This window comes from Vigna umbellata, chromosome 2 (genome assembly GCF_029865625.1).
Source record: "Vigna umbellata cultivar VRB3 chromosome 2, Vumbellata_1.0, whole genome shotgun sequence".
Lineage (NCBI taxonomy): Eukaryota > Viridiplantae > Streptophyta > Magnoliopsida > Fabales > Fabaceae > Vigna > Vigna umbellata.
The window spans coordinates 4,947,600-4,970,827 of NC_142166.1; the positions used below are offsets into that span (position 1 = coordinate 4,947,600).

Consider the following 23,228-nt stretch of genomic DNA (forward strand, 5'->3'; position numbering starts at 1 on the left):
CTTCTGTTTTCAAACACCTTTCTCACCCACTTCCTTTTCATGTTTATGCAGTATTAATAACAGACAAAAAACCATCATGAAAACTACTTTTAAGACAATTATAAATACCCTTTTAGGAGTAGGAAAGCTTTTTAGTGCATACACACTGTTTTTTTCATCTTGAATCCGAGAATCCGAGAATCCTATGGTCTTGTACTTTTATTCATCCAACTGGGTGGAGTATCATTATGTCTAGCAGTTTCATCCATGAATTGCAGACTTTGAGTATCAATGAATCTTTGGTTTGAGGGTTGGTGTGGTCAAAATGAGCAATAGATTATAAACTATAGATGTGATTAAATAAGATAATATAAGGTTGTGTTATAGTTTGAATTATAGATGAATCCACTAGTAGAAGAAGACGTTGACAGTTTGTGGTTGTTCAACATTTTGTATGATTGCTTTGACCTTAAAGGTTGGATGATTGAACGGCGTAAGTGGGTCCTGTCTTCCCATCTTACAACACCATCATTCCTTTCATTTTCTGCATAAATTTTATATTTTCCTCTTTCAATTATTCAAACTTCCTCTATGATACCTTAATCATACCTATCTCTTCAATATTAATAAATCCACCACCACATTTTCTACACCAAACTTTCAAACTTAATTACTACTACACCAAATTTAATACACATCCAATTATAATTTCACTTCTACCAAAAATATCAGGCTTCACACATGTTAATTAAGAACTATGCATGCATATATATGTCTTCAATCTCTACCGTTTAAAAAACTTGTACACTAATTACTTTCATGTCACTAAAGTCAGTGCAAGCTGTGTATCATATAAAAGTATATCACACGTAATTTTCTTCACATTAATAAAGGTAATTTTCTTATGTAAGTTTACTGATAGTTCATTAATATTGAATCTGTTCACTCGATCACTCATTGAAATACTTAACACTGATAAATATTTTCTACATTTCTTTTTTAGTACGTATAACTACATTATTTTTTGCACAAAATATTTTAAAAATAAAAAGTTTAACAAAAGAATAAATATATTACACTTAGAATTAATCTAAAACTTTAGTAATAGATATTATTAAACATATTACATTAAGATTTAATTAGTATTATAGTCACTATATTTTATGTTTTTTCATTTTTATATATATTTTTGACTTAGTTGAGTTGAATTTTTACTTTGGTAGAAAAAGATTTAATTTGACATTTTGTGTTAAATCGGTGTTAATATCATTTATAAGTGTAACGTGTCAAAATTTATATTTGTTACGTGACAAAATCTAAATTATAATATCACGCGTCAAAGTTAAAGGAATTTTAATGTAAAAATTTCTTCAAATTTTAAGATATGACACTTCTAAATAATATTAACGTAAATTTAAAAGAAATTTATCACATTAAACCTTTTTTACAAAATTAAAAACTTAATTAAGTTTTTTTAAAACCTAAAGACTGAATTAAGTTAAAAAAAAAAAAAGAATCAACAGAAATCAAATAAATAAATATAAAAACTGAATTACTAAAAATAAACCTTAAATTAATCAAGCTCAAATAGATAGTGGAATTTGATCTTCATATATACAAAATCTCATAGAACTATAAATGATTTGACATCAGATATCAAGTATCAAGGTAAGAGTTTAATTATGATACCAAGTGTATACTTGTTTATAATGTTTATAATGTCAATCCAATAAATAATCATTACAACATAAACAGTCCTAATTAGATAGTAATGTAAAGGTAAAACAAATGTAACTTTACATCTGTAAATTAAAGTATATATATTATTGATGTGAATGAGGATGGAATAGATAGGTTTATAATTTAATTTATTTGCAATGTGTCGGTTGTCACTTTGGTCTTTAAACTAAGAGGAAATAGTAAAACATGTGATAGGGTAGAGTTTTTCCAAAAGGTCTTACTAAGATTTAATAATGAGAAACTCTATTGTGGTATCTTTTTTGTGATGTTATAGGAGGGAAGGTACCTTCACTGTTTTGGGTCCCTTTCTGATTGAATCAATAGTGCTAAAAGAGCTATCATATAATTCTTAATTTTATCCAATCATCACTGTTGACAATGCAATTAATCAAAAACCTTTTTAAAAGAATACAATAAGACTGAAATCATTAGGGTTTGTAGTGTTCCTATACTTTATTTTAAGTGATCTTTATATTACTTTTCTATTAGCACAAGATTTAGGGATAATGATTGAGTTTTTGTTTTTCTTAAAGGTTAAACCTAAATCGTTCAATTGTAGAAAAACTGGGTTGGATTCTCCTTAAGTAATCAAAATCTTGGATTTAAAAGAACAAAATAATTTCCCACTGAAATAACTACTTTCCTATAAATAATTTCCAATCAAAACATCACAAAAGAAAAAACATGACCAGGGACGACGATGTCTTTGAAGAACCCAAGCCTCCCAAGCTCTACAGTCTTAATGAAAATACACAGTGGTGTATAGTACTACCACCAAGAATCCAAATTGGGTACTGAGAAATGGTAGTCATACATTTTTTTTCTTTCTTAATTTTAACAAGAACTCTGAAATTAACTGGGTTTTCATATTTTAATTAAGATTAACATTTCTTGTATTTTTATTTGTGCAAGCAAAATTATATTATTTTAATCTTATATCTCTGATTCATATAAGATTTAAGAAGGTTGCTGATAGCATCATATAAAGTATAAATTTGAATTTAACTCGTTAAAAACCTAAGGATTTTTCTTAATTGTATACTTTAATTACTATGTTTAGTCATTGTGAAACTTAAATTTGTTGTAACGAACTGTTTGTGTGAGAAGCATATTGAAAAATATATAAAATTTTGATGAGTTTTATGAAGAAAGAAAATCACTTCAACAACATATAAGTTCAACATATACATACAAAATTAATATCGTCTTCCATTCAAAATATTTAACTCATGAGATTTAAACTCACATTTAAATTTTTAAAAAATTTCTGAAGCTATTTACATTAACATTTTCTTCTTGAACTACTACTGATGAATTTAAAAAAAAAAAAAGTCATCGAAAAGATACAAGGTCAACAAGACATATGCCAAATCCATACATAAGAAAATAACATCATCTTTAACTAAAAACGTTAAAATAATAAGTTTAATAGAATCTTTATTCTTATACGATATTGAACTTTAATGTTATATTTAGACTTACATTTAAATTCTGAACAAATTTTAATTTAGGTGTTAATACGTGCCATGAAAAAAAAAAGAAAAAAGGAGTCCATAAATCATAGATTCATAGTGACAGTCGTTACCAGCACCATCTTCATTCCCAAGTTCACTGACGCCAAGGGACAGGGTAAAGGTGGGGAGTACGAGCTACTCCTAATATTCCCTATTTGATAGATTTTTTATTTCTTTTAGCAGAAAAATATTTATCAAGTCGAGAAAACAACAATCATACAAAAGGAGAAAAAAGTGGGTTTTGCTATTTAAAGAAAAAGATTGTGTACTATGAGAGAATTTCTCTATCTGATGATACAGACACACGGTGTCGGCGTAATGAGTGCACAAAACTGTGTTGAATGTGAGAGAGATGCATGATTGGAGTGCCCAGAACTTATTCTGCCTTTCAACATTAAAAAAATAATGATGCTCTTGCAATATTTTTACTTTCCTATATACATGGTACTTCATATGATACACTATTTTTCGTTTAGTCTTGCGTGCTTAAACATCCAGAAGCTTTCCTCAAGTTACCAATAAACCACAGAAAGATTTTTAACACAATGTAATTTGATCGTTGTTTTGATTAATTATGCAAAGAAATTATTAGATAAACAAAAATAAAACAGAGATAAAAGCTTCTGTGATGCAACTTGAGAACAAGCTAAATATAAAAGAAAATATATTTTTAACAATTATTTTTTAAAACTTTATTACAACGTCTTTGTGGTAATTCGTGATTGGTTCGTTTAAATTATACAAACTAATAAAATAGTGACACATAATCTATTATAAAAAAAATTATCATATTATAGTCTATATAAAAATAAACTTCTTTATAGATGGGAGACATATACTTCTTAATATATAATATATTTTATCTAACGTTAATTGTCATTATTATTTTTTCCTTCTTAATTTCATTTACAATAACAGGCTCTTAGAACAAGGCAATAAGTCCCGTCAGAATTGTAATAAATTATATTAAAATGTCCCGTCCACTAAATAAAGAGCATTAGAATTAACATTGATAGGGTGGTGGTGAAATCCTTTGCTCACTGATTTCACGTGACTTTATTAGACTCACGAACTTCCACTGCTTAGGCAATTTGTAATTTCAGAATAAATGATATTGATTGATAGCGGGGATTGGTATTGGCTTCATAACAAGGAAAGAGTGATTCTTTTACACTTCACCAAGTTTATCATGCACCTTTTAATTTTGTTTTAATTCCAACTATACTCCAACCCCTAACTCTATTATTGTGTCAGTGAGCATTTATTTTCTAAAAATATTAACTCATCCACTCATAAAAGCCGCATCTCACTTTAAACCCTACACCCTTGCTTCTTTCTCCTCTCTGTCGCATCTCATGTGAAACCCTACCCTTGAGTCTTTCTTCTTTCTCCTTTCTAGCCCTCATCTCTCCTTTTTCACAATTTTTTGATCATGAGTGCTCTTCCTTTCCCTTTGTTCAGTTTTTTGCTCACTGTTTTTCGTGTTGGTGTCTTAGCTCTCGTCCCTCGTTTCTTCAATCGTTGGTGTCGTGGTTGTAAGGTGTCTTCTTCTCGTACATCAACGTCCAAGTTAGTTTGCAGGCCAAATCGCACATGGAACTGCAATTAATGGTCGCCGCACTTAAAAGTGCGGATATGGTTGCACCACAGTTGGATCTGCATGAGACAATAACCGCAGGTAGATTTGCGGTTAGTTTTTGGAGGTGCATGGCCGTCGACGCACTTGGAAGTGCGGATCTGGGTTTTCCTCAGTTCGAACTAAGGCTAAGGCCAACCATAGTTCGATTCGCGGCTATATTTTTCGATTTAGAGTCTCTACGGGATCCTAGACTTTGTTATTTTGTTATTAAGTTAGTATATTTTATTTTGAGAATTTTTTGTTTTGTTTTGTTTATAAAATTTGATTTTTTTTTGTTAGATTTTAGTGTTAAATGAAGAACTAAAGAAAATAATATAATAGTACATTCACTGAAGACTTGAAGGAATAAAAAATGAAAGTCAGAAAAATAACAGAGTGCATGTATAATAACACTGATATTTAGAATTTATACCATTTAGGGTTGTTGAATGTTAGAAAGATTGGTGGTGATTGAGAAATGATTAAGTAAATGAGGACAAAAGTGTAAAATGGAAGATGTAGGGAGAAGGAGGTGAGGTACAAGAAGAACTGCTCATGAGGAAATCATCCTCTTTCCAACTCACTGAACTTGAACTTTTCATTATACCAAAAGACGGGCTATTTTGTCAACATTTATTTCGTGCTCCACCTTAAAACGTAATTAATTCTTAATGGTCAAAATGAATACAACATTAGCATAATCAATTAAGACTCTTTCAATTCAATTATATTCTTGATTTCTTTTCATTTAACAGTTCAATTTGCCAACTTTCCTATTTTTTTATGAGAAGAGGTGAAAGAGAAGATTAAGAATTCACTGAGATGTATGATTAGTTCTGGCAAAATAGAATTACGTAAATTCATCCATGTATGACATCAGTGATTGCTCATATGAATTGAAATGAATCGTTGGCTAGCCAAACCTATCATTATTCCATAATTCATACAATCAGCAATAACTCGTTAAAGAAAAAGGGTAAATAGACACTTATCTGGACAAGGAATAAAACTTTCTTTACCGGGTTCCCTCAGATTTACATTTGTTACATAGCTTAGCAATAATGCAGTAAAAAAATATGGGGCCTAGGTTAGAGCTCCTAAAGAATGAAAGAGGATATAAACTTACAACTCAGGAATGGCTAGTATACAAAAAGAATGGCACTAAATCAATCTACAAATTTGGTATGTATTTTAGGAGGATATACAAAAAGGGTGACCGACTTAAATGATTTCCCACCCACGACTATAAAAAGCAGCCTGTTATTGTAAATAAAGTCAAACACCTTACACCGAATTTCGAGGTGTTGTATTTGAAGAGGAATCCTCGTCTGCAAGACCTGATAAATTCAATGAGGTTTCAAGGTTGAGCAATGGTTTTAGTCTTCTGTGAACCTCTTCACACAGAAAATTAATTTCCTCAACAATCATGCATAAAGCAGACTTGCAAGACTCCTCATCCCTGAAAGCCAACGTCCATCTTCCATCCACAAAAGCTTTTGACTTTAATTTGCCGTGGGTATTGAACTTGGCAGGATCCAGAACAGGTAGAGAAGATGGTCTAATCCGCAGATGTAACCATCGTGAGTGTTTATCATCAATCTTGGGCTAAAAATATGAGCACAGAAAATTATTATACACCTAGTAATCGAAGTAAAAGTAATTTGCAAAATTCCATTTTTCAAATTACATTCACTGTTCCAATGTGTCAAACTAAACCAATAACATAAATTTGCACCATAGTTATCAGTTATCCAAACTACTTGATTCGAGATAAAAATGCAAAGGTAGCAGACAAATATACATACATTGCACCCAGCCAAAGGTGCAGCAACCCGAACAACGCCAAAGGGCTTCTTTAATGGCAACTCTTCTGCTAGTACAAGCCACCCGGACGTTCCTACAGAGATTGCTAGAAAGGAAAAATGGCGCTCTTTGCCCCTTTCGAAAGCAATTCTACAAGGCACAGCATTAACTGCACATGGAATATAAGAGCAATTTTACCGAAAACTAGTTGATTGTCAACCTACAATACGTATGTATATGTAACTCTTCTAACAAGATAAAGAATTACAACTTTAGGTAAGGAACATTTTCACAGACAACAAAAAAAGAAATAGAACACCACCAACTTAGTCTGCTAAAGCTACAAAAATCATCAAATTGATCATATAAACATAATAATTGTCTCCTAACCCTTACATCATACAATGCTCAAAGGACACCTTAATTACAGTCACCCTAGTCTACTTTAGACTCACATCAACCAAAAATATGATCAAAGTATATTATACAAGTGAAAAACAACCCTACCCTTACAATCTGATTTTGAGGAATTGAGTTAGAGCCAAATCTCAAATTCCAAGACAGTTTTATAACATCTCTTAGAACCATTGTCAGACCACCTACATTTTCCAAACTACATGCTACAAGTATTGGACATGAGAGTACAAGAAAGTCATCATAATTGTAGTTACCCTTGTAATCTCCTTTAGAGTTGCTTTAATTACAACCTCTAATGGTCGTTTAGTCCCAGATCAACTGATTATATAGCCAAAGTAGAGCATAAAAGTAGAGCACAATCCTCATCTTACAAGTTGATTTTCTAAGGTTGATTAGACCCAAATCCCAAATTCTAAGATGGTATAAGAATTTAACATAGAACCATCATTTGCAACACTCCAGATAAGTCCAGGGTCTGAGGGAGAGCGTTTGGAAAATAACCTAGAGTGCAGCCACCCTTTGCCCTGCATTTGTTGCAGCCTCTTAGAGAGTTGCCTTAATACCAATACCAATCTCAAGAATGGTGGTTTAATTTTCTATATCATGTAAAGATTTGGCCAAAGTATATTACATAAGTGGGAAACAACTTTCTCTTTACACATCAATTTTGTGGTATTGAATTAGGTCCAAATTTTAAATTTTATGATATTAGAGTCTGTTCTAGATTCGTTGTCCAGACACCCACATTTCCCACACTACAAAGAAGTCACCTTAATTGTGGGTCAACCCCAGCTTCCCTAGTTGCAGCCTCTTTGGAGGTTGCCTTAATTGTAACCTCAGAGGTAGTAGCTTAGTTTCAGCATTAATTAGTGATATATAGAGAATAAAAATAGGGTGCAAACCACACAATAGAAGTTAGGTTTATAAGTTGAATCAGGCCAAAATTCTAAGATAGTATTAGGATATAAGGAGAAGTTAGTTAATATAGTCAGGGTATTAATAAGTTAGTTAGTTAGAGGGGTTATTTAGATATAAACAGGGAAAATTCTTTCTGAAGGTGAAACCATTGCAGGAGATACTGCTCTCCCATTTGTTGGTCTTTTCGTTCTATTCGGTAAAAGTTCTCTCTTTCTCATTTCAATTCTTGGTTCCTAATAAATTGATCTAACTTGCTAGATCTTCAAGGAAGGTCAAGTGTTAGAGATGAAAGAAGCACAAATTTGGGCCAAGGGGCAGTTGCCAACATTATGAGGGCAAATCCAATTGCGTGGATTGCTAAGGCTGAAAATTCTGAGGTACAAGAAATTAATTTATTCCATAAGTTGCAATATGCATTCATGAGCATGGAGGGTGCGGCAATGTTTTGGTTCTATTATTGGTGCCAAGTGAACCCCATTTCGGTTGGGAATCATTTGATCAAAAGATTTGGAGGTAGCTATGGTAGCCACGTCTTTGAAAGATTGACTACGTGAAACATACATGTGTGTGTGTAATATAAAAATAGAAATATTGTCTCTTCATAAACCAAAGATGGGAGTTGATCTCTTTATGAATTCTCTTTAAAAACTAATTAGTTTGGTAATGTTATTACGATATGAAATAATAGAGAGTAATTTATGATGACTATGATTTATAATTTTTAAGGTCAAGAATATCTAAGAGATGCTTTTAATTTGGACTTTTCACAATTGCAATAATATATTTATAATGTTTTATGAACTTTTATACATTTTTAAATCTGTATCTTGCATGTATGATATCCTTTCACAATAATCATATCGTCGCATTGGATACACATATCATACCCGTGCATCACATGATATGAAAATTAGGATTTTTAAAATATAAAATATTTTTATGATTTGGAATATTCAAAATGGGTACCTAACAGTACTAGGTGCTTTAATGATAGCCCACATCATAAATATCTATCTGAAATTAGGAGCAGTTGGTTATCACATCATGTGTTTATCACTATATTGATATTAACATCAGGACAGAATTATTCTGCAACCACGCCCCCCTCCCAAAACACCAAAACCACAGGTTCTTCTCTTCTTTCTGCCTTTTGCCATTCTATCTCTTTTATGTTGAAGTATAACCCCTTTGTATGTAAAATCAGATAAGAGAGAAAACAGAAAACTCCAGTTAGGAACATTTACCAAGGTTGACTTCAGTTCCTGGTTTAGGGCCTGACAAATCAAGTCCAGATGTCTGAGCACGAGAATTCGCTGGGAGATCACCAGGAGGATAAATAAGAGGTTTCTCAGGCAAAGGTTTACCTAGAGTGAATATTTGAAGTTGGTGCAGAACTACAAATACCTAAGACAGAGAGTGGGCACCCGATTAAAAAAGTTAAATTGAGAAAACTCCAACAGTGTATGAAATTAGTTCCACCGTAAGAAAATGACAAGACAGAATAATTGGAGACCTTTGCCAATTCATGCAGTCTTTCTCCAGCAGTAAATGATGAGCTGTCAGGTATATCGTCTGTATAAAACAGACATAAATTAAAGGCCTTCTTACAATGCTCCTCAAAGCACCAGCCAAAGGAAAAAAAAGGAATGTTGAAACGGCTATATGGAACAAGCTTACCTTCTGAAGATAATATTGGAGAAGGAAAAAGTACGCATTTTGGTTCTTTTGGAGGGTAAGATGACTCCATCGCTACAGGTAAACAATTACTTGGTTGAAGCACAATAGTAAAAAATGCTTGAACGTGGACATCCATTAAGCACAAGAACATACAGAAGTACCTCTTTTGCATTTTTTCCATTCATTGCAAAGAACAGTAATAAGAAGATCGGGCCAGAAGCCTCTAACCTCCTTTACAAGAGCAGTAGCAGAATTCTTGTATGAAACCTGTATTTGGGAGGAAAATAGATGCAACAGCTATTAGGGATAGCAGATATGAGGTTCATGCATTGAATGCAACCAAATGAAAATACGGTAAGATCATGTCCATACCAATATATTTGATTAATTATTTTGTATGTCATTGACATATGCGTCAATGCAAGCAATCCACCAATAGAGTCACTATTGACTACAGGTTAGCTAAAGGAACTTCATCAACAACTTTAAAAACGTGATCCTTTTGGAATTTAGAAATAACCCCCATACAACTATATGAGGTCAACTATATAGATAACGCATGACCATTGGACTCCAATATATTTCTTCTATTATGCACTTTAGGAGGGTATAATAACGCTACTCATTTCACCATTTCTAGAAACACATTTTTCATTGCAGTAAAAGATCTTTTTCCCTCATTTCATGTACGCACAAATAATCAAGTCTTCGCAAGTTACATTTCTGGGCGGACAATTAATTGACAATGAACCAAGATGTTCCACGTGTGCAAATCAGCCCCACTCAAAAACTCACCTCGATATACTAAGCAGAGGTGGACATCCTATATATACAAACAAAACAAAATTATAGGCACATGCATTAATTCTTTGTGGTTGTTACTGGTAAAACCTCGTATGTTCTTACTTGCAGCAATTCCAGGTGTTGACTATTGAATTCTGCTTCACTGTAAGGAAGTAACTGGCGTAAAAGCCAACCACCATCCCACAATGTCTCTGCAGAAATATTTGAACGACAAAAGAGGCTAACTAATGCATCGAGCACCTGATAAAAGCACAAAGATCCTTATATGTTAAATTACTAAACATAATGTGATAGAACTTGGTATTGCAGAAAAGGTAAATATGGAGACCAACTTTGAAATTCAGATCCAGACTTGTAGAACAGCAAGAAAAGGACAAACAGAAAATTATTCCAAACAGTACTCGTTACAACTAATCATTATATTTTTAAGTAAAGCATTCATCTATGCTGTCCAAACTAGACCAGACAATAGATAATCACATTTAACCCTAAAAACTGGCCTTTGAAAAAACAGTATAAAACTGGTTATTGTGTAAACTGGCATAACCAGTGAGTAAGCTGGAAAAAAGATTTTTTTTTTCAAACTAAAACCCAATATTATGATGATTAATACAATTCTTTTCTAATATTATGACAATTGATAATTATTTTTATTTAATTCCTAACTCCAATATCTAATAAATATAGCATTTACTATTGAACTTAAATGCTAACATTTGATTTGATTACATACTAGATTTTGCATATTATAGGCTTTGATCTATGACATTTGTAAGTGTTGTTTAATTTTTAATATTACCAAGTTATCAATATATTATACATTTCTAGTATCAAGAAACACATCCTTGAGTTTTTATTTCCCTTAAACTTGCTACAGCCTCCAAGGTAGGATTTATTTATGGTATCTCGTAAGTTTTTGGTCAATGGATGTTTCAAGTTGCTATTTTTAATTGCAGAGACCGGACTGTCTGTCTTGGCTGCATATATCAGTAAACGATCTTTAAGCCAAGTTGCTATCTTTAACTTCAGAGAGACAGGGCTGTCTTTCTTTCTGCATACCTCACCAAGCGCTAAGCCTTAAAGCTTAGCTCACCTAAACTTATCATTCATCTAAAAAAAAATTACTGAATTTCTCCCGTGCTCTTTGTTGTATTTAATTTATTGTGTTTTAGAGAATATATTATCCTTACCCAGTGTACTTTACCTCCTTTCTCCTCTTCAATTTTAATTTTATCTTTTAAAAAAATGATGACATCATTAAGTGAAAAGTTCACAGAAATATGACCTATAATAAGGAGCCAATTAGCCATAATGTTAGTGCTACAGTTCCAATATCTTAAAAGAAAAGATTTGCCAAGTGCCAACAAATAAGGAGTCAAGTACTTTTTACATTTTAAAGATGAAACAATTACAACAAAGAACATAAACAAGATATAAACATCCACCTGAAATCTAGGCACGCGAGGGCTTGTGACAAGATCAGAGCAGAGAAAAGATAACCCATAAAGCTCCTGTAAACATTGGTAAACAAAAACTAAGAAAGCCAAATCAAAGTAGCTTGTAAATATTAGTAAGAAAAACACAACACATAGGTTGCTCCACAAATACATCATAAAATTAAGGAAATCAAATATTAATCCAATTTAGATATAATCAATTAGAAATTATCAAAAAAAGATTCAATGTTTCAAATATACATTTAGTAAACTTTTGTATTCAACCTATGATACATAGATACTCCAAATGTGAGCGCATCATACCAAAATCAATAATCATAATGCACCTGCATTTCTGGTTTTCGTGTATCCTTTATTTTTTTATATCCACCATCCTTGAAGTACTTGCCAACCTCAATTATAATATACGGATTTGGCAGAAGGAAAACTCGAGGTGAGGTCTTAGACAGGACAATCACGTGGAGATGTTTTTGTTACATATATGAATATAAATATTTTGCTAATAACTAACATATATCCTTCTCCCAGTACTTAAAAAATGTCAGTAATTAAGTATTGTATCATATCAGATGCTTCATTCCATACCCATGCAACAATATATCCCACGAGATATTTCAGTGTCCCAAAGTAAGTTATGTTTTTGGTTCACTCTAACATATTATCAGGTGATTGATTCTGTACCCAAATCAGGGTACTTTAGTTCTTCCCTACCTTACCAAGTGTCCCGCATATTTTTCAAATTCATACTTTAAAAAATTATGTAGTAGTAAAAGATTTAAACTTAATGAAAAGCATTTACATGCGTGCAAATGTTTTAGTTTAAATATATGAATATAAATATTTTATTAATATTTAATGTATATTCTTCTCCCAGTATGTTAAAAAAGTCAGTATTTAAGTATTGTATCATATCAGATGCTTGATTCCATAACCTGTGCAACATAATATCCCACATACCTATGAAATCATTTATACACTAAATATGTAATGGTTATTCATGATACTCAATATCAATATTGCATCCAAATAACTACATATAATTGTGGGAGACAGAGGGTTTACTTGGCATTAAAAGTGGATGGGAGGGAGGGATAGGGTCATGGGTTTGAATGTTCCCACTAATAAAAAACTAACATATTAACAATTAACATTTGACAAAAAAAAAAGTAAATAAGTATATATGTGTTGCTAATTATTAGAACCAGCTTCTTTTCTCTTACCTCTTCAGCATTTTTATTTTTCTCTTACCTATTGTGAAAAATAATTAAACTTAAATTGTATGTTTCGTAGAAATAAGCATTTTCATCACAGAAACAAAAACCTATTAATTTATAAATCATAGAAGTATATATTTTCATTACATTATTAATTAATTAATAATATCTAAAATTCTGATAACAAAATATACATCACAAAGAATTTAAATGAAAATAGTTTAACTTAAATAATATGAATAAACATCATACAAGAATGAAAACTTTACATGAAACCATATTAATATACAAACTAAATGAGTCAATATTTGCACCGTATGAGAATAAAAAGCTTACATAAAACATCGTAAATGGAAAGTTCACAGGTAAGCATATAAATATCGAATAAACATACATCACATTTAAACTTCAATAAAAATTAACTATCTAAACTATCATGATACATAATCACATTACTTATCATATCTCAATTACAACAATATTACATATATGTTGCTTATGTATTGGTTATAATTAATATTTTGTTTTTTATTTCTAATTATTTAAAATTGTGTTTTATGCATATCCAGCCTAGTACAATAAACTTACCTTTCTATTTTGAGCAGACAGATAACAAACACTCGTAATAAACTCTTTTTAACAAAGTTAAAATTTATTGAAATCCACAGTCAAAAGAGAGACTCATTTAATAAGAAATGAGACCCACCAAACATCGGGTTTTCAGAAAGGCGTGTTAAAAGTATGTTGCTAGCATTATTTTCCTGTAGCTTTGGCACATCCCACTTTTCCTGTGGATACCCACCACACCCTCGAAGCAGTGTATTATTTAATAAAATTAAAATACATGTAGATTCAAGTTCTATTATCTACAATCACCTCCTTCCAAACATCTTATTACTGCAACCACTCCCTTTTCAAAATTTTTGCACAGAACATCAGATTTTATTCTATTTTTCCTCATCAAACAAGCTACCATGATGACATTAATTATATTTGTTTCAGATCATATCAGATTCTCTACCCCATAACCATGATACATACACATTGTATAAAACTAGGAATATATTTAAGCATATTACATTATGAAAGAAATATATACCATACATTAAAAAATTATCCTAAAAAAACACATTTGCTTTAGTGATGGAAGCATGGAGCATGGCAACCCATATTATTCCTCCAAAGGATTGGGGTGCTTCCATTTTTTCAATTTCACAAACCAATTCACGAGGTTTGTCCAGTTTGTGATTGGTTCATGAGAATTCAGTTCATAAGCCACATCAGAACGGCTGGAGGACTGGTTCAAGGTTAACCAACTCCAGTTAACCAACCCAACTTTCAAAATATGGCACGCAGAAATATCCCAAAACATTTTTAATTAACTTAAAACATGGAACATAGGTATCCTTAAGGTAGAAGGGAGCAAATAAGTCATGCTTCTTTTGTACATGTTGAAGATCCCACATCAACTACAAAAATAACAAAATTATAATGTATATAAGTGAATACAAGTTTCACCTTAAAAACAAGTTTTGTGAAATTGAGTTAAGTTTAAAGTTCAATTTTTCAATATGATATCATAGCCTATTAAAATGAGATTTGTTTGGTCTACCATGTCATCCACAATTGGATTACCCATAATTTATTATTCCCACACTTATAAAAGGGTTGTGTTAAAGATCTCACATTCACTAGAAATGTGATCAAATTATAGTATATCAGTGGGCTTAAACCTCACCTTCTAGGCTGTTTTTGTAAGGTTAAATTAAACTTAAAGTTCACTTCCTAAACATATAAAATACTTGAGGTCATTGATCAAACATCCCCTATTCTCTTGAGGTGATAACAAAATTAATTATGGTCCATGAGAAAAAAATAATAATGAAAAAAGTGTCAATACAACTACATGCATAACAGAAAAGAGAAATAATTTTACCAATCGCTCAATTTATTAACTAAAACCAGAAAGTAAACTTAGTATAGAAAAATTCCAGCATTCAGTCTGTATTCAGACAGATTTGTTAATTATCCATGTCCTATGGACATTTCTGCCTCAAGAGACTAGACATGCAAATGTCCTCAATTAGGTTAACTAGGAAAAAAGTAAGAGTAGAAACCAGATACAATCAGATATTAAATGTAATGACAGAGTCAACTACTAAAATCAATGAAGTAGAAAAGTGTAGAACCAAGGTTGCTTCAAGGAGTCAAATAGAGAAAAGCCAATAACTCTTAAAAATAGGAAACTGCAAACCTTAATCTTTTCAAGATAGGTATTGAGCTCGCAGCCAATGCTATCCCTCATCCAGCTATTTTCAGAGGAAAAAAGTTGCTCTTCACCTGAAGCCTCACCAACCAAAGCTTGCTGCAGAAATATACAACACCAATTATGTAACATACAACAATAGACCAAATTCATCAAGAGTGGAAAGAAGCACCACTCCACTACATAACAGCTCAGCCATCTCCCCATCCAACCAAAACGAGCTCTATTTTAAAATGAATGAGAAAAAAAAATAACAACCATCTGGAAATAATCTCCTAGGTATACTAGTCAACTGCACTATATTTATAAATGTTTCTTCCAGTAACCAAAGAGAATAGAATACTTTCCTATCATAACTATTGAAGACATTACAAGGATCACATTTTCACACATCATAACTTTATTCCCTCAAAACAAAAAATTCCTTGGAAAAATTAATTCCTATAAATTCTAACCACAAGTGAACAGTATATTTCTAGAAATATTTCAAATTTGCAATTACTCCCATGAAAAAAAATTTCAGTTTTTTTTTGTTCTAACCACAACAATTTTCTATTCTTCCTTCGCATCCTAAACCTTGAACAAGGCATTCTCCAGCACCTTTAACTTCATTAATAGATTATCAAATCCACAAATAGTAGGTATGTTACTATGTGCCAAGAAGATTCCAAACAGAAATTCTTGACATATTATTTTTGCAAACAATGTAATCCAAGTTGAATAGTCAAGAATGTAAACAAATGAGAAGATAAATGAAGAAGCAAGCTTTGGAAGCATATAGCTGGTTTTTAAATTAGAAGTAAAATGTAAGTTTAGATAGAGGTGCACTAATCCTAAATTTGACATGAAAACTGGTGATCATATCATAAATTGACTCACATGGTTTAAGTATTTTGGGTACATCATAGATCATACAAAAGAAGGAACAAATACATGGAGATGTAAATTCAAACAAGGTGAAAAAACCAAGTGTTTTGAGTGTTATGACAGAAAAATACCACTCTAACTGAAGCAGGAGATTTTGAAGACAGCTATTGGACCTACGATGTTGTATGGCACAGAATAGTGGGCAGTGAAAAGTCAACAGATTAAAGTCAACACAGCAAGGATAAAACATTGCATTAGATGAGTTACTGTAGTAGAAGAGATAAGATTATGAATTTCATATCCAAGAGGAAGTGCACTTTACCCTGGCTGATTCAGGAATGTGTGGAGAGTGCATGTTAGCATGGTTGTTAAACTCAAGTTTTTAACTCATTCGAGTTTACAAGTTTAGGAACCCAAAACAAACTACCTCATGTAAATTTGCATTATCGTAAACTCAAGTGATATCAGTGAACTCAGACTCAAACTTGGTAAGCTTGCAAGTTCATAACCAACTTTTGGAAGTTCAGATACATTTCATAATGTGTGCTGTCCGCTACCCAAAAACGATGACATTTTCATTCCATTTAATTAAGGCTCCTCTTTCAAAAACTTGATTATAACCCTAAGCTTCACAAATAAATTCAAAAACTTTATCCTCCCAAACCCTACGAAGCTGAAGCTGCTGTTGTTGATTCTCAGTTACCTCAGTTCAGTGGCTGTTGTTTGTGAACAGAAAACCCTTATCGAGTCTTGAGTAAACAATTATTTGTGTAAATGTGAACTCTCAGTTACTGTAGTTCATCAACAGTGTGAACTTTCTCACATTACGAAGTTAGGTTTTGACTCAAGTTTACCCAAACTTGAGTTTAACACCTTGCTTGTAGGAGCCATAATTAGGGAAGTAGATCATACAAAGGGTAGCCTAATTGTTAGAGGTAGGGACACACAAAGAATCTAGGGGGAAAGGGCTAGGATAGTGCCGGGGTTTTCTTAATTTTTTTTAATAATGTCACTAGAATGTAAATTAAACGCTCAGCGGTAATCATAAAGGAATGATACAAAGGAAAATGCTAAGTATTTGGCATAAAATGCCACATTTAATTAAGCCAGAAAAATTTTAAAATGCAGAAGGCATGACATCATCTACACCAATATAACCTTGTGGCAAAATCTATAATAAAAATTTAAAATGTGCACAACAATAATAAAAATCCTACCTGAAGCACCATATTGACAAATGGAGGTAAAAGTCAACAGTCAAATGCTTATATATGTAAAATGGTAAAAATGGATGCAACATACCAATAACTGCTTCTTGTGCTGTTTGCGTTGTGGAAGAATTCCAAGCTTGTCTAGCATAGATTCATCAAGTTCTACAGAGCAATATATATTAAGAAAAATAGAATAGAGGTTACAATGGTAAAGCAAACACATATTTACTGGCAAGACCTTTAGTTTGCAGTAAAGTAGAAAGCACACTCAGAGAACCCAAAACTTGTACATCATCCCCTTTGGTAACATATGCAAGCAAAACCTCCCTACAACAGTTGCGGTTCATGAGGACAAAAAGAAGTAATCAGAACTGTGTTAGCAAAGTCCAAGATCTAAGATATTACATTTTATTTGATAGAATAGAAATTGCATATTGTCACTTCAATTACTCCGCAAAAAGTAAATGAATGATAGTTTAAGCAGCCATGACAAGAATAAAATACTTCAATCTGACATATCAACAAAATCAAGTTTAAATTCAGGTGAAAAGAGTGGCCCTTACCTCAATGTCAAATTTGAACTGCCACGATTATTTTCTGACATAACACTTTCAGGGTATAAGTCTGAAGAGCTAGTAGAGTTTGGCACTTCCACTGTCAAGTATTCTGCTTTGCACTTTGCACTATTATCATCTGGTTCTTGGCTTACGGATGTAAAACCACTATCAGATGTATAGCCATTGACTTTTCCCCCAGAAAATTTTGTAAAGGTCTCAAAGGGATAAAAAAGAGCAGCGACTATGGTATTTGCCAAATCTTTGATCTTGACTATCCTTAAGATGCAACAAAGTAAGTAGAGAGAAGTGACAACACCACTTTGCATGTCCTGGATTAATGTGCTACTAAGCATTAATATGGACACATTTATAATGTTCAATCAAAATACATATAATCAAAATCTTTTAGAGATCCTTGAACAGATGCAAATCTTGATTAACGTAAACATAGAAAGCAATAAAGTGAAGTCTCATACATTAGAGTCCAGTGTTCTCAGGGAAGGAAGAAGTAATGGAAAAACCAGAAGCATCAAAATGCTGTCTGTTATTAACCTCCCAACATCGGGAATCCCAGCAGAGATAACATCACTAAAGTAATACAGGTTATCCTCAATTTCATCTACAGCAGCAACTATTGCAGAGGTTGAATCTGAGCTTTGATTTCTGTTTCAGTAACAATAATTTCTCAATTAAGGAAGTAAAGAAATCTGTAGTATGCCAAAGTGAAAGAACCTATGATGTCTTACTTGAGTGCCTCAGACACCAGTCTATTTAAATCCATACACTGATTCCTAAAAAACGAAACCAGGTTTGAGAAGTATTCTGTGTGAGGTGCACTTGTTATATATCTATTAACACATTCATCCCCAACTGAAAATTGTACAGACAATTGTCAGAAAATATATGTACACATATACTTTTGCATCATAACATAACTGAGTTTAGAAAAATAAAAATTGTGGGGGCAGAGGGAGGCCACATAAGACAGTAAATCTTACCATGATAAACATTAAGGGTCACAGTACGTACAGCAGTGCGAACCATGTTCTCCTCGTGAAAGGCAAAGCGAATTGCCTCAACATACAATGGAAATGAAACTACTTCCTCCTAAATATATAGAAAAGTTGAGTACAATCATGTGGACACGGAACATACAGTGGAAATGACATTACTTCATCCTAAATGTATAGAAAAGTAGAGTAAAATCATGAGGACACAGAAAACAAAGGCATAAAAGAAAAGTCTTATATCTCAATGGTTAAATTACTTAGTTGGATCCTGAATTATTTGGAAATTTTCAAGTTCCTAAACTAAATTTTTGAAATTAGGTCCTTGATCATGTGATTTTTTTTAATTAAGTCCCTATGGTTTTTATAACAGACAAATCGTTAGTGGTTTTAAGCTTCCATAAACTAGTCCCAAGGACATACATTTTTTAGTGAGACCTAATTAAAATTGTCCAAGGACTTAATTGAAGCTTCCAAATAATTGAGGGACCAACTGAGTAATTTAGCAAAAAAACAATAAACTAAGCTTGAAAGACTGGATAAAACAGATGGTCAAAAATGGATGTTAATAATCAAACAAGATTGACTGTTACAGCTTACAGGAATAACAAATGGCAACAGGCTTCGAGTAAACCTATTTCACTATTAATATCAGCCCCAACTGAAGAAAATATCAAACAAAGTTTTGCTGCATCTAAAAGAGATACTTTTTTTTTATCTTTCCTTTGGTTTCTTCTATATTATAACAAAAAACTTTAAACACGGAGAATATGCCAGTACAATTAAGCCTGTACTATCAACTTTTCATAGCCAACAGCTAGGAAGAGAAATCAAAACTTAGTCTCGCCTCCTTTTCCATTTTAAAGCCATAAATATGAGATCAACTGTCCAGTAGTTATTCTAAGAACATCTTACAAATTTCACTTAATCTAATATTATTAATCACTAACAAAATAAGTAGACCCAGAAAGCAGAATACTTACATCGTGAGTCTTCACAAGCAGAGAAATTGTACTCTTGTTCAATTTTCCACTTATTGCTCTTCAATGACCAGAAGACATTTAACCAAAGAACTAGTTAGCAAAATATATCATGGGATCAACAAAACTGATACAACCCCGGAAAACAAATTTCATGCAGTTTAGTCCTAAATTTCCATTCATCAATAGGATGCATCAAAACAAACCTTAAAAAGGATATGTAGTATGACAGTAGCTCTTCGTTCCGAAAATCAAATGAATATGTAATTAGGTAATTCATATGTTCATTACTAAACATATAATCTGCAAAAGTCGGGATAAAGATGACAATTAAGCCCATCAACATTGTTAACTCTAGCTGAGAAACAAATGTAACTGCAAAACAGGACATTTCGTTTGACAATCAACTTACATATAGCATGTTCACTTCTTAGGTTCTGGATCATAATACTCACTGTTTGTAGTAACTGAAGTGGAATACTAATACTTTTGCTGAGTTTAAGTATCCGTACAAACTCTCCCACAACTTGCTTTTCCATGAAGAAACTGCCACAAACTATAATATTAAATTGCCAGAACAAAACAAATTTTATCTAGTAACATAAGCACAAGTGAATCTCACTCAAAAAAACTTGGGTCATGTTGGTCGCCATATGTGATCAACTCTGCAATAGATCTCAGTGCCTCGATAACAAAATCCTTCCACAATACACATTTTAGAAGTAAGGGAAACCATGGAAAACGAGCTAAAGAATGCTCTAAGCTTACGATGAAGTTATTATTACCTTATTAACGTCGTTAACTATTTGAACTTTTGTCAGTTGATCAGTTAAGTACCTGAGCACCATAAGGCAGCAGGACAACACTTAATGAATGAACAAAATAAACAATCAGTAAAGTTTACCCCCTTTTTTGCTACATTATCATTAAGAATATATATTAACAAAATGTACTTCAAATCAGTATTATAAATCACAACTGCGGAGTAACACGACTCTTATCCTTTATAACATCTCACCTGATAAAAAGGCAGTGTGCACATTTTACCAGGGAAGAAGTTGACTGACAACTGGCAACATGGATACAAGGATAAGGGATTTCATTTTGCAACAAAGAAACTAAGGCTTTAAATGATACCTATAGAACGCACAGTTTGATTTTGATAAGTGAAAATAAGAAAAGTGTTAGAACACATTCTCTACCGCACTATTAAATGAACCCATCACTGTTAGCTAAAAATTATAATGAATCAAAAAAATTGCATATGTAATAACTGAAAGCGGCCCTCACTGGTTGGTGTCTTTGTAATTTCCAACAAAGTTTAATCAATCTCTATCACTCATGTGCAAACAAAACCAACAAAGTATCTGGTTACCACAGACAATGGAACTTTTTTGTTCTTCCTCGTCCCTCCCTTTCTCTTTCTCAGTCTCTGTGGTTTTATGCACTAAATCAGATTCTATGGTGCGAGTATTATAATCCAGATTGACAAGCCAAACAGTCCGGTAAGTTAGGAAGAGCAGAAGCTTCAAAAGCCGAACTCCTCACTTCAATTCAACCACAAACAGAATAAAAAACAAACAAAATTCCCAAACTACAGGTATCAGGCACAGAAAGAGAGGCATAACGGGATCATCGGACGCCCGAAAGATAAATGCAGATTTTATTATTTTAATTTAATTTGCGTTCAACAATTAAACGCATTTCAAGAATTTGAGAACACGCAATTCGCCAGCTACGTAATGCAAACCTGAGATGATCCAAGGTAAAACGATCTCTGGATCTCCAGAAGGAAAACCACATGGTTGTGCGAATCACAGCACCGAATTGAGCTCACTGAAATTCATGCTGAATCCAATTCGAAACTGCTCGATCCTTCCGAGCAGCTTCTTGATATAGAGGGAGAGAGGGAGTAGGGTTTTCGAAAGATCGCGATGACAGAGACTATTACAGAACGAAGCAGGAACACTTGGCCTTAGATTAACGAACCAGGTAGAAGAATTTCAAGGAAAATTGAAAAGTGACGCAATTTCTCGTAATTAAAAACGAAAAGGAACTCGCCAATACCGAACCGGAATCTGGATTCGACCCGATTCATCGCATTATGTGGAGGACTTAACTTTCAGTAAGACAATGGTTTGCTTTTACTTCAAAATGGGCCTATTATCAAAATGGCCAGTTTCAGTTTTCAGGCTTTTTCTTCTTGCACCTCCATTATTAGTAACCGCACTTCTCACTACCATAAAATGATTAAAATACTCTCTCATTGCACTACAACATTCTTTTTGCGGCTTTTGTCATCTTTGTCTCTGTAGAGGAAGAAGAAGAGAGAACATGATGTAAAAATAATCTCATTCTAAAAAACTCATTTTGAAATACATTTCATGTTTTAAAGAAAACTTGTACTAAAAAGTTTTTGAAAAAACTTGTTTCATAACATGTTTCAAAAGTCTTATTTTGGAAATTTTATTCTCAAATATGTTTCATGTGTTTTAAAATGTTTATTCTATAAATTTTGTTTCAAAAATATTATTCCAAATTCTACAGTGGAAATCATGTCCTGGAATTTTCGTAAGTCTTATTTCAAAAGATTTTCAAAATGGGTAATTTGAAAATCAGTTTTACAAAGTGGTCATTTTAAAATTTATGGAGTGCAGGATACGGAGGTGCAAAAAGAAACACTCATTTCAAACCAAAAGATGTAAATTGTGCAAACTGATATTATTACATTATCACTGTTCCAAGTGCTATATTAATTAGATATAAGATCAATTTATAGTATATAAAATCTAAATTTTACCTTACAAGCTCGTATTGTAGAATTGAATTAGACTTAAAATTCATTTCTTAACAATGATCAAATAATAAGTAATAAGTTTTTAATTATGTTGATGTTTCATCTTATATATTTAGTATTGACATACGGTCACCCAGGTATTCAAATATTATGTTATACATTTATGGTATTTTGTTATTGATAATTTTTGCTAGTAATTTATCATTAAATAAAATGGGTTCAAAGTATGGGAGATAATCTTTCTAAATTTGGAAATCAAAGTATATATATATATATATATATATATATATATATATATATATATATATATATATATATATATATATATATATATATATATATATATATATATATATATATATATATATATAAGAAAGTTGAGTAAATATAAAAAAAATTCAT

At 32.1% G+C, this 23,228-nt stretch overlaps 1 protein-coding gene across 4 annotated transcripts; it reads right to left on the bottom strand.

Moving 5' to 3' along the window:
- Positions 1-5,839: 5,839 nt before the first annotated feature.
- Positions 5,840-22,107, bottom strand: LOC124820312 (protein TRANSPARENT TESTA 9-like). Of its 4 annotated transcripts, none has more exons than XM_088105835.1 (21): positions 21,780-22,092; positions 20,815-20,866; positions 20,652-20,728; positions 20,442-20,575; positions 20,236-20,332; positions 20,033-20,090; positions 19,041-19,149; positions 18,789-18,912; positions 18,519-18,705; positions 18,049-18,371; positions 17,724-17,812; positions 17,577-17,647; positions 15,396-15,506; positions 11,916-11,981; positions 10,573-10,710; positions 9,828-9,933; positions 9,667-9,738; positions 9,503-9,561; positions 9,234-9,393; positions 6,657-6,823; positions 5,840-6,456 (listed from the first exon to the last, which is right to left on the bottom strand). In XM_088105835.1, exons 1-21 carry the CDS (start codon positions 21,830-21,832, stop codon positions 6,136-6,138), a joined length of 2,574 nt encoding a protein of 857 aa, XP_087961961.1. In that variant the 5' UTR covers positions 21,833-22,092; the 3' UTR covers positions 5,840-6,135. The 4 variants fall into 4 exon arrangements, with proteins under 4 accessions (XP_087961961.1, XP_087961962.1, XP_047147932.2 ...); XM_088105836.1 differs by having other exon boundaries at positions 20,815-20,894; positions 21,780-22,084; XM_047291976.2 differs by lacking the exons at positions 5,840-6,456; positions 6,657-6,823 and adding an exon at positions 6,996-7,595 and having other exon boundaries at positions 9,234-9,302; positions 21,780-22,107.
- Between the last annotated feature and the right edge of the window lie 1,121 nt (positions 22,108-23,228).